This window comes from Festucalex cinctus, chromosome 20, assembly GCF_051991245.1.
Source record: "Festucalex cinctus isolate MCC-2025b chromosome 20, RoL_Fcin_1.0, whole genome shotgun sequence".
In the NCBI taxonomy this organism is placed as follows: domain Eukaryota; kingdom Metazoa; phylum Chordata; class Actinopteri; order Syngnathiformes; family Syngnathidae; genus Festucalex; species Festucalex cinctus.
The window spans coordinates 14,790,140-14,802,901 of record NC_135430.1 but is presented as its reverse complement, the minus strand read 5'-3'; the positions used below and the strand labels follow the sequence as shown (position 1 = coordinate 14,802,901).

General features: G+C 37.9%; 2 protein-coding genes across 2 annotated transcripts; both read right to left on the bottom strand.

Annotated features, from left to right (window-relative positions):
• Window positions 1–987: 987 nt before the first annotated feature.
• On the bottom strand, window positions 988–8,592 carry ube2wb (ubiquitin conjugating enzyme E2 Wb). The gene is made up of 6 exons (XM_077509188.1): window positions 8,526–8,592; window positions 7,655–7,746; window positions 3,772–3,874; window positions 3,541–3,696; window positions 1,952–2,027; window positions 988–1,874 (listed from the first exon to the last, which is right to left on the bottom strand). Exons 1-6 carry the CDS (start codon window positions 8,538–8,540, stop codon window positions 1,861–1,863), a joined length of 456 nt encoding a protein of 151 aa, XP_077365314.1. The 5' UTR covers window positions 8,541–8,592; the 3' UTR covers window positions 988–1,860.
• A 437-nt stretch (window positions 8,593–9,029) lies between these two features.
• Window positions 9,030–11,323, bottom strand: LOC144009450 (elongin-C). Its single transcript, XM_077509189.1, has 4 exons — window positions 11,043–11,323; window positions 10,597–10,621; window positions 10,339–10,482; window positions 9,030–9,820 (listed from the first exon to the last, which is right to left on the bottom strand). Exons 2-4 carry the CDS (start codon window positions 10,598–10,600, stop codon window positions 9,630–9,632), a joined length of 339 nt encoding a protein of 112 aa, XP_077365315.1. The 5' UTR covers window positions 10,601–10,621; window positions 11,043–11,323; the 3' UTR covers window positions 9,030–9,629.
• Window positions 11,324–12,762: the final 1,439 nt, after the last annotated feature.

Sequence of the window (12,762 nt, the reverse complement as noted above, 5' to 3'; positions counted from 1 at the left end):
TAATAAAATAAAATCTGCAACTAGGGAGTTCAAACCACATTGAAAATAAAAAACCAATGACCAATGTAACTTATTCCCCTACAAGTTATATATATATATAAAAAATCTCTTCTGTGAAGGCTTTTGCCAAGTCCCCTCACAATTCCTGTTATGGCTGCTTTGTTAACATAATATTTTCAATACCGTCTTGTTTCTGACAGCGGATGAGAACACTAAAAATACCCCGGAAAAGAAATACATTAAATGTCTATAAAGTTATGCTGTGCATCTTTACAGCAGAAGGGTACCATCTCATTCATATCACCCAAGACAAGCTAAACCTGGGAGGAAGCAACACAAAACAAACCAAGACGGAAAATTCAAGTATCTTACTGGTTTCTTGAGGAATAGTGATTACTTTAAATGCCAAAGCCCCTCAGGAGGTGAAGTTTGTAATAGCTATCCCATTAACCACTCATTGTGTCAGTTGTAGGGAGGGTTTAAAAAAAAAACAAAAAAACATGGCTGTCAGGTTTGATGTAAAGTTTAAAAAATAAAACGCATGCAATGCCACTGTAAAACTACTTCAGATTTCTCAGTATATTCATATGCTGACTGTACACATCCTAGTAAAACGTTATATAGGTCAACTGCTAGGCAATTAAATAAATCCAAATTTCCTAACATTACCCCCCCCCCCCCCCAAGAAAAATAATTGAAAAAAAAAACATAAATAAAAAATTAAAGCCCTATATACAATAGCTCCAGACATGTTATATGTTTACAATACAACAGTCTCTTTTGGTGAAAAGTTATAACATCTGATAGGTATCTTTATTTGGAAAAAAGTACCTGAGCCATAACGCTGACCAGGCAGAATCACAAAGCCGTTGTTTCTCGTGTGCCGACTTTTCTCTGGAAAATAAATAACTACTATATATATATATATATATATATATATATATATATATATATATATATATATATATATATATATATATATATATTCTCACAATCATCAAAAATGACAGACCAAACCCCAGAACAGTACAAAAAGAAAAATGCAACATTCTTTAAATGGAAAAAGGGCCCTGCTTCTCACTTAATTTTTTTTTTTTTTTTTTGCACGTGCAAGCTGAGTCGTTCTCCAGTGGGATGAAGAGTATCGTGTTGATGCTTGACAAACTAAAACCAATGAGTGGGGGCTGCTTAGTGTTGGGAATGATGACGTAATGACAGTGCCTCTTAACTACATACTCTCACAGGGTATATTATGTATATGTATATTATGTGTGTGTATATATATATATATATATATATATATATATATATATATATATATATATATATATATATATATATATATATATATATATATATATATATATATATATATACATATACATATATAAAATATATGAATCATTTTCTTGGGTTTATGATGTCAGGTCCCTTCCGAAAATCCCTTTGGATAACTCCTTTGTGTAGGCCCAAGCATGCGTCCATCGGTTGGTTATTATTGCACGACACAAAGACCTTATTAAAGTCCTCACACACAAAAAAATGTAACAATAATCATTTAAAAACACAAAAAAATACACCTTGCATACTGCATTGCTATCGCTCCGCCCAAAACCAGATTCATCTCGAGGGCATCTTAACGGTTCCATGGTTCTCCATTCTTGGTTATTACCGACTAAAAACATGCATCAAACTGCCCAGCGGGTTGGGGGGGGAATGCAGTCAGGAGCCTCCAGCGCATTGGTGTCTGTCCATTGTTCCAGTCAAAGGTCAGAGTTCAGAGACTGAATGATTCAAAAGTGCTTTACGTAGGTCAGTAGGACTTCTTTTCTTCCGTGATTATTACAAACTTTTTGTACATTAGCAGGTATCATCTGTGCGGGGAATGATACACAATGATTATCAGTGACGTCAGTGGTGCGTTTCGGTTCATCGGTGGGAAAGTACTCACCGTGATACCACCATTTTGTCTTCTTTGGATTTTTGTTACACGTTCTTACATAAAAGGAGTTGTCAGGTGGTCGTCTCTGTGAGAGGAAAAAAAGAAAACACGGATTTAAGCTACAGCTTGACTGAACAATTCATCCATTTGCACAAAGTAGTACTTTTAATAATTTGGTTGATTTTAGTCAATTGTGTGGAATTTGAAGATTATACGGTCCACAGGGTGCTTTGATTTACAACAGTCTCATTCAAATTCCAGCGACATAATCTAAATTTCTTCATGATGACATTCTTAAAAATGCAAACTAGTTCTTTGCACATGGTTCATAATTTTAAAAATGTCTTACAGTAAATATCCGTATGAAAGCGGAGGACGTGTAATGGATTCGACGTTTGATAGCAACCAGCAGAGAGAGCCTTTTATTTGGTTCCAAACAACAATTAAATGCTCTTACATCAGATGAGACATGGTAGACAATTAGCAGAAACCTGTTGATCCACCTGTTGCTATTCATACAACAAAATTAAGTCACGACGTAACTGGAGATGAAATCATCTTCCTATCAGTATAAATACTTGTTGTGATATTTTCATTTGGTGGTATGCCAGGATATTTTTATTATATAAAATGGGTGCCTTGGCTTAATTATGATTGGAAACACTACACTAAAGTCAAGTCAAGTCAAGTCATCTGTGTATTACAGTAGCATTTCCCCCCGATTACTGTTTATTTTGTACTTAATATTTACATAGTGATTAAAAAAAGGTCGATTGATGTACTGCTACTGGTTCTGTCATTGTTTTCCAAAGTAAAAAACAGATGTTTGCATATGTCTTATTTTGATTAAACACAGAAGATAATCAGTCTTCTTTAATCAAGGACTACAGCAATCAGTGAACTATTACTGTTGATTAGGGATGCAACGATATCAAAATGTCACAATACGATATCACGACATGAACATCATGATACGGTAATTATCACGATATCGTGGTAGTGTTGGCAATATTTAAAAAACAAACAAGTTTTTGCTATATCCATGCCACTATGGTCGCCGACTCGCCGCCCTCCACCATCTTGAATTACTTTGTAAACAACGCACAGCAGCGTAAAGCGTCATTGTCTATGTAGTTCATGATGCGGCGCTTGGCTGAAGCAGTTGAAAAGCATCGTTTTCTGATGGCAAGGTGGTGCTTTAAATATCGTAGCATGACGATATTGTGGCAATTTTAATGTTGCGATATCACGATATTGCACGTATTGTTACATCCCTATTGTTGATATGCTGAAATCAGAACAAAATTAACAATACTAAAATAGTTGTTGATTAATTTGATAGATTACTTGTCAATTAATTAATTTTGACAGCTCTAATTTAAATGTAAAGTTTTAGCTCTGATCCTCAGCTACCTTCCTGTTCTGCCTTTTCTGTGACAGTTTAATTATTTTTTAATACGATATTTATTTACAATTAAAACGTCAGAATAATTTTGGACTTTCTGTTATTAGAACAAATATTGTGTTGTTCGTACATCTGATGATTGACCAAGGAAATTTGTATGAAGCCCATCCCGAGATCCCAAGAGTTTCCTTACCTTTTCTTTGCAGCTGGACAACATGCTAATAATGCTAAGACAAACAGATTGCACTGAGAGCGCTGGCGACCAGTCTTCCGTCAGGATGGATAGACAGATGTGACCGTTGCTATACACATGAGGGTGGATCGGTACATTGTCCCCTGTGAACATTACCTGCAAAAATGACACGGGACTTGCGTCACCATTCTCAAGGTCACCAAAGTTCGTTTGAACGACGTGGTAGCTTACCTGAGGTGAATCAAAAGGATACCGACTACTAAATTTGAAGAGCAGCTGAAATTTTTCGCCTTCGTACAGTGTGCCGGGGGCCCCCTCCATGTCTACAATCCACCTGATGTCACATAAAAGAAAGTGAGTACAACACGTTCATTGCTCAAATAGTGGCCAGTGGTGTTTACAGCAAACTAATCCCAAAACATTTTATCATCAGTCAGACTCTCCCTTAAGATGATTAAATGCCTTTAAAAGAATTGCCTGCTCATAGTATAAAGCTCGAAGGTTGATAGTAGCATCATAATCGCTGGCCTAATTTCTTCCAGTGACTGAAGCTGATAGAACAGCAAAGAACTTGTGGCCGTTTGGGTTTACAGCCTTGGGGCTCTTTCTGCTCGTTCCTTGTGTGTGCTCAACCATTCGGGCCATATGACAATGAGGTCAGCGCGGTACTCCGAGAAGGCCTAATGTTTACACTTTGTGTGTGAAAATAGCTCCAGGAAGTGCAAGCGGTATCGTGTGGCTCTGCCACGATCCACTGGTAACACTTGTCGCCTCCAAAAATTTCCCATCGAGATCAATAATTTGTTCCAGTGCACAAACTGTCACCGTCACATCGCGAGTCTGCTATCGACTGTGCAGGAAATGTTTTAACTGACATTAACCGTCATAGAAGTCAAAGCAGGAAGTCACAAAAACGGATCAGTTAGTAGGGATGTTCGTTATCACTTTTTGACAGACATAAGTAGCCACCGATACCAATAACAAGTACTAATACCACTTGTACTTTTGATACATAAGAGTTCCTCAAAAATATGAGAGATAATTTAAAGAAAGATCATGAATGAAAATAACTGCAATTTTCTATTTTAACTAGGGCCCGACCGATTAATCGGCCGCCAATTATAATCGGCCGATTATTGGCCCTCAAACATCGGCCAAAACAATCGGCCAAATGAGCCAAATGGCTGATTATTTTCCCCTTAAAACATTATCGAACAATACCGAAGTTTCTGAAGCTGTGAAAGGACCATGAATGCACCATTTTGCTTGTGTAGCATTAGCAACTAGCAAGTGTGTCGCGTATGTTATTCTGCTGTCCATAAGCGTCCTTTTATGGCACAGCAGTTGGAGTTAACCTATAAAACTAAATACACAATGTTAAGAATTACATCCACTGTATATTTAAATACACAACATGCTTCGTTTTTAAAACATCGCTAGCCTAGTGCAAACAGGAAGTTAGCATCAACTTCGGGAGTGTTTTTCTTTCAAATAACGAATATGCACACACAAATCTTCTGAGAACACATACCCACACATTACGCAAAGGCACAAATTCTTCCCAATGTGTGAAAAACGAGTTATTTTAATAGAATTCAATGGCAACTTTCTTCTGTACTCCTTTTAAGTGTGTATGCCATGGATGCACAGCACCACACTGCCACCAAGAGGCCAAAACGCACAGGAACAGTCAGTATTTGTTCTGTTTTTTCAGTCGCTATTATTTTATTTTATTTTATTCTTATTACTTTCTTGTTGTTTTTATTTTGTCATTGTCCTTTCAAGTTATTTAGATTATGAAATTGATATTTCAAGGATTCAAAGACTTTATTTTGTCAAAATTCAAGGATGCAAACATCAAAGATTTTTTTGTGTGTGCGTCTTAACACACATTTCCAATTTACAAAATTTACAATTTTGCGTGGCAGCCCGGTGAACCATTTAAGAGAAGGACAGCTGAGCGTATATTTGAAGTAGGAGTTTCCTTGTTTGAGCTGGTCGACTGACTCCTAGCATGACATTTTTCAAGTCAAACCATCTGCTCTATCATACTGTCAACAGTAGCCAGTGTGTTCTATACACTGTAAACACACAAAAACAAATGACTAGCTTATCTACCCACAAGTATGCATTCTTCCACGTTTGTTTCTCGAAAGGAATTGACTTGACCTTCAAGCTGGAAATTGTAAGACTCCCTGGGGACTTGCCTAATGCAAATGGAAATTCATTCAATGTCAACCCACAGGTCCTCCGAAGGGCTCATTATAAAGGTTGGAATTAAAAGGCACACCCATCCAAAACAGCTCCACACACATGTGCATTCAATGCAGAAGCCCGTGGAACTGGTTCGAATACTTGTCAGTCAAGCAAAGCACTGTTTCAGTCTGACCATGGAATCATGTTGAAGTCTTTCCTTGTATACTAAAATTAAAGCTGAAACAATGACAGTACTGTGTAGTAATGCTTGAAGAAAAATAAAATAAAATAAAATAGCTAAATACGTTTAACGCTACTCAAAACTTACATGGCTAATGGAATGACAACAAATCCAGTCAAAGGTCAGACAAGCAGTACTAGTAAATTGCTGTTACAGCCCAACTCTTGACATTACCACACTGCTGAGATTACAAATCCGTTCATACTCCCACTTATATTTCCATACGGTACGGTTAGATAGGTACGATTGGTACGATGGTACATTATAAAGTAGTACATTTGTGAGGAAAAAACCTTAAAATTTACGAGAAATAAACTTGCAAATTTGCGACATTATAAAGTGGCAAATTTGTGAGAAAAACCCCCCCTCAAATTTACAAAAAATAAACTCGCAAATCTGTGATAGTGTAAAGTGGCAAATTTGTGAGAGAAAAAAAAAAAATCAAATTTACGAGAAATAAACTCACAAATTTGCGACAATATAAAGTGGCATATTAGTGAGGAAAAAAACCTCAAATTTACAAGAAATAAACTTGCAAATTTGTGACATTATAAAATGTCAAATTTGTGAGGAAAAAAACAAATTTACGAGAAGTAAACTCGAAAATTTGTGACATTATAAAGTGGCAAATTTGTGAGGAAAAAAAACCCTCAAATTTACGAGAAATAAACTCAAATTTGTGACATTATAACGTGGCAAATTTGTGAGGAACCCCCCCCCAAAAAAAAAAAAAAAAAAATTTTTTTACGATATCTTGAACATTTGTGACATTAGAAAGTTGCAAATTTGTAAGAAAAAAACCCTCAAATTTACGAGAAATAAACTCACAAATTTGTGACATAAAGTGGCAAATTTATGAGAAAAAAACGCCTCAAATTTACGAGAAATAAACTCGCAAATTTGTGACATTACAAAGTGGCAAATTGTGAGGAAAAAAAAAAATTCAGAAACTTGCGAGATGTAGCCAAGCTAATCGGGACGAGGTGCTAGCTTTTGTCCACCAGAAGCTAAAAAAAACATGAAGATTTGTTGGTGGTTAATGGACCAATCTTTATAAAATGAAAAAGCAGGCTGGAGACGGATTTCTAAAATTTAATCATTAAACACAGCAAGCTACAGCGACAACACTTCCTCACTACCTATCAGCTGACTAACACTAACTAAACAGCATGCTAGCAGACTTTAGGTAAATGCAAGTGAATATCTGAGAACAGCAGATTCAACACATCAATTTAGCGACTTGTCCCCAACGCTTAATGCTTAATATGATATGGTTAAACTTTGCTAAAGCAATTACTATCTCCTTATTTGAAAACCGACCAAAAAGTATTGGCACAAATATCAGAGTACGTTACATGTATTTCTCGCAAATCTGCTAGTTTAGTTCTTATATATTTACGAGTATTTGTCTCCCAAATTTACCACTGTATGTCACTAATTTGTGAGTTTTTTTTCTCTCAAATATGCCTTATGTCACAAACTGTAAGATTTTTTTTATCGTAAATTTATATGTTTTTTTTCTCACAGATTTGGCACTTTGTAATGTCGCTAAGCTACAAGTTTTTTCTTGGAATATTACCCCAACCCTAAAAAAAATAGATATATTTATACATGGCCCTATTTGTGGATAGGTTCAGGAAATTTGAGGGTAAAAAAAAAAATAATAATAATACTCACTGAGTTATGGTGTTCTGTACACTTTTCTCATTCAGCGTCATTCCTGGGGGTGGATCATTTTGCAGGGCTAATAATTCCTTTTGTAGCCGTTTCTGTAAAAATAAATACAATCAAAATCATAGAAATTCTGCGCTAGATTCACTCACAAAACGATGCTAAATGTAATTCCCACTTAAAAGTAAATTTGCCTTACTATGAGGTGAATGAGATATAGAGATATGAAAATATATTCATATTTATTATCAAGAATACTTAAACCACCCCACTGTCACTTTCATCTGAAATCTGATTACAAGCGTTGGCTTTGAATTACAAACAGAATGTTCACGTTGACCACAAACATACATTCGTAGCCATCTGGTGCGTCCTGGTGTTTATTCGCTTGTATCGTGTAATTGACTACTCTTGTGTAGTTCCCCTATGGAAGCGATGCACCTGTTCAGTTCAAGAGGAAACTAGAACAGGTCAACCTGCACATCGCCTCGCAAGCTAACTCAGACGTTCGGCCCTCGTTTAACTGAACGAGTCCTAAATTTGAACTTGTTACATCATATTAGTTGTGGCATCAGAGTGTTAGCCGGAAAAATACATGGCAGGGCAGGAATAATTTCGTCCCGGCTAACTGGATTCTACGCTAGCCTTGACTTGGTGCTGTTGGTGATGATGTGCTAACGTTAGTAATGCTAGCACAAGCCAAGCTCCGGACTTGTACAGTTAAAGTCGACATATGTCACCGCGTTTACACTGACGTCATCGCCACTGCAAATTAAAGCGGTGTAATGCTCTTGACGCGGTGAACGAAAGGGTCCAAACGGTGTAGACTACAGCAGGTACACGATAAACTTGGGACCGCTGTCATTTGCGATCTTACCTGCATCGACGCCATGATGGAACCCCCCTCCCGCACCCACGCACCAGTGAGCGCTCAGCGTTGGGATGATGACGTCAGGGGGACACGTGACCGCTCATGTTGTTTTGACAGGAGTCAGCAACCTAGCAACGTTAATTACTGCCCTCTACGTTCCAAAAACTAAATATTTAGTTATTCATCCACAAAAAAAAATTCCGAATAACTAAAGCTGTTTTTGTTCTTAGTAACTAATCTAAAACTAACTTCCGTTATTATAAAATGGATGTTGGTCCATAAGCTTATTTTTTCTGTACGTCATGGGTGAGCATTTTTAAGAATTTGAAATTAATAAAAGAATGCATTGAGAGAAATGACTCATAATTGTGTTTCAATCATAAAATCACTACATTTAAGTAAAACCCAATCTTTCAATCGCACATGAATTTTGTTTGCCTTTTGACTTTGTTTCATCTCAAAGAAGCTCAACTTTAAACACATAAAAGGAAAGAAAACACAAGATGGAAGTTTAAGGGGCAGAAGGATGCAAAGCAATGCCTTTATTTTAGCTTCAAATACAACCACATATTTATTTTGACCTTGACATGACAGCCTTGTAAAGCATATCAGAAAGGATTATCTTCATTTATCCTATCCAGGTTTGACAATTTCCCCCTTCATCAAAACAACTTACACTTGCTCAGTTGATTCAGTCTCTAAATATGTGTGCTTGAATGGCTCGCAAACTTCCCATTTCATCTGGTTAAGTGTATCAAATTCAATTTCACATATTTGATTTCATGCTTCAAAGGCCAGAATTTACTTGATCATTGTGTGGCACGTTTGACTGTCAAAGAAGCACAGAGACAAACATTTGATACTGTTCCAACAGCTCTTTACTCGTACAAGGGTCAGGGAAGATGGTAGAACAGACGTTTGTCACATTCTCGGAATAAACGCAGCCTGCCGTATTCATCCATGATATTATAATGAAATCCTTTAATAGTCCAAACAATGACTGATATTCTGATACAAAATCATAATGTCTTACATGGTTTTATGGCAAAACAAGTTAAACAGTGAAAACCATCCAAAAGTGTTGTAAGCTAGTGCATCAAGACAGTAAATTTAGCAATCCAGGAAGTTAGCCGCCATGAGTAATTCCAGTGCAATCTCGGGAGCGATGGGGAATTCAGGGATTTCCGTGGAGCTGTTGGTGTAGCGGACCTTGTAAGTGAAGTACATGCAGACCTTGGAGAGGACATGAGAGGGAATCTCCCTGAAATTGACTTCGTTGGTTTCATTCTCAGCAAATTGACCTGCATTGAAGGGGCGAGAAAGACAATGATGAGTGCTTGGTTAACGAAAGATAACTGTAGAGAAAAAAATTCAACTTTTGTCGTGTCATACTCATATTTTGATTTCAAACCCAAACCCAGCTTCAGTCACTATAAAGGGCTGATATCTGTCACTTTTCATCTCAGCAATTTTATGGACATTGCTCCATTTTGTTTATCCCACGTAGTGAATACATCCACCTAAACGCTCTCGTGTGCTGCTTTTTCATTTCAATTTGATTAAAGAATGTGCTGAAATGTCATTTGACAACTACAACAACCTGCCTGGTTTGCATGCTAGTCACAGGCAAAACCAAAACAAAGGAAGCATTTGCATTGCGGAAATAGCAGAAATGCCCCATGTTTGGAATTATCAAGAGCACTTTTCCTCATGACGGTAAGAGGCGAGCAAGAGACTTTTTTTCCAGCTTAATTTGGACAACGGCTGCCAGTCACTCACAGTCCCTATTTAATATGTGAGACATCATCTGAATCCTCACCTGGGCCACTCAGCATAGCCTTGATAGTACCCGACGTCAATGCATGTTCTCTTTTCACAATGAACTCATGGCCATCTGAAGATATCAATTTGACATACATGGCTTCTGGTCCTTCACAGCCGCCATAGGTCCTTTCTTCACCATCTATGAGACACATGCACAGTTTCTGACAACTGTAAACAAAAAAATGTATACTCATATTGTATGCACGCTGTCTTCTTGACAGCTGAGCTGACACTATAAAACTTCATAACTCACCCATACCGCTGCAGGAAGTCTGTTCCTATCAAAAACAACAAAACCAAAAGAAAAGAGCATTTAAAAAAAAAAAAAAGTGTGCAAAAATATAAATACACGCGTGCTGAGATGCTGATCCCATGACGTGGCCTTACAATGAATGTTTGACAAACACCGCTTCAAACCGACATAACAGGATTTTTGACAAACTAACAAAACGACATGTAAAGTATGTCTTTCGTTTGGATGATCTTCAAGATGGAAAGCGACATTTAGATCGATTAATATTTCCAGTAGAGTTCGCTGGTTCATGCTAGACTGCTAACATGCTAATGCCATGACAACTCGCGTTTATTCTATTTAATACGTCACGTCTACAATACAGCATTCACGGCTCAAATGACCATCATAACCTTAACAAACATTAAACATTAAGTAACAAACTAAAAGACATAAATAAATCTTACCACTTGTAGGTAGACTGTGGAGTGCTTTAGCTAACTTCGACAGCCGGGATGTTGACAAGCGGAAACAGTTCCTGAATGTACGTCACTTAAACTATTCCGTGGTGCTTCTGTGGCAATGTAATGCGTTCCTTCTCTATAAATGAACACCTTTATGGTTTTGTTTTCTTTTGCATTGCTTATGTTTTGGCTTACTTTACTGGAAATATTGTTGTGAGTCAACGTTCGCCCGTGCGGCTTCCTGGGTGAATACAGCCATGATTAGTCCGAAAAGAAATCTTTCGAATCGTGACGTCGACGATATGCGTAATCTTTGAATGGCTCTTGTTAGTAATCGTCAGTCGAGCATTTGCATTTATTCACCCCAGAAAACCAGACTTGAATAAGTATATATCCCCCCCCCCCCCCAAAATTTTTTTTCAATTGCGTGTTTATAGACATTTGAGGCACACATTTAATAAATATTTAAATAGTCATATTTCAAGACCGCTGCTGGTAATTGAAATGCCCTTTTCGTCCTGTAGATGTCGTGTTTGTTGCAGAATCGCCCCCCTGTTGACAGTCTCCTCCGGCTGTGATGATGGGATAGAGCAGGTGCTCATTGAATGTGACAGTGACATTTTGCAGGCCCATAAATCTACATTCAAGCTAGAATGTGTGAGTTAAGAAGCATGTGCAATGCACTGTCATACGTTTTTTCCCCCTTCTACTCACCTTTCAAAAAAAGAACCACTTTTGCCATTAATGCCAAACTTTAAGATGTGACGTGGGAACACCGTAATTCTTGGCAGTGGGAAGCTACACATTTTTATGGTGTTTGGTGCTCATAAGCTCATAGATCAGACAGTTGAGAAGTGGGCTGATAGTCACGGTCAGGTTCAGAATGTGACATTGATTGGTGTTGCGTGCCCAAAAACCGATGACTGGTGAAATGTGAGGCAACCCGGTGCTATAAGACTTAAGATAGTCCACAGAGTAGGCATGGTGTGTCTTTGTGGTGTAAAAATAAAGCAATGAAACATACACATGCTGCAGAACTGACACCCCTGACCTGGTATTTGTTTTATAGTAAGGCCTGGCTTTCACAGGGTGTTACAAAAAGTTCTGTTGCCGCACACACGCTGAAAGCAATCAGTGACCTTACAGTTCCCCAACCCCACCATTACACCATTAGTGCTTCTGATCAGAAGAGGCGGGTGGCGGCGGCCGTTTTCATGTCTCTCTGATATGACCCCGCCCCACTGCAGCTGCTCGATGCTCTATTTTAGGGAGGCTTCCTTGACACACACAAACACTGGTGTACATACGCACTTGCAAGCTGAATAATACATCTTTTGTCATGCCACGTGGTCTCCTCCGTCCCTTTGACGTCATGAGCACACATTCTCTTCAATGCACCACAATTATAATGTCAGTTTGTCTTCATATGCACAGTGAGAGCACAAGAAATGGATATACATTATGTGAGCCATCTTCACCATCTTGTACAAATATTAAGTATGCCATATTTTTATTGACATTCTATTTATTACGCTACAAGGGAATGAGTCAAATGCCAGGACATACTACATAACACTCTGGGCTCAAATATGACTGCAGCGATGGCTTTTTTGCAGGCCCGTGTGCATTGTAAACCAGGTCAGAATGTTAGTGGAATGGGGGGAGAAATGTCTGTGGGCATTTCTTCAGTTATAAGAGGCCAAGGCCTGTCACAATGAATTGG

What these genes read in the sequence shown, in the direction of transcription:
- ube2wb (XM_077509188.1), bottom strand. An exon ending in ATCCTTTTGATTCACCTCAG is followed by an intron (nt 3,697 to 3,771) that starts GTAAGCTACCAC and finishes TCATTTTTGCAG; the next exon opens with GTAATGTTCACAGGGGACAA. An exon ending in TGTCCAGCTGCAAAGAAAAG is followed by an intron (nt 2,028 to 3,540) that starts GTAAGGAAACTC and finishes TTCCTCTCACAG; the next exon opens with AGACGACCACCTGACAACTC.
- LOC144009450 (XM_077509189.1), bottom strand. An exon ending in GGCTATGCTGAGTGGCCCAG is followed by an intron (nt 9,821 to 10,338) that starts GTGAGGATTCAG and finishes CCTTCAATGCAG; the next exon opens with GTCAATTTGCTGAGAATGAA.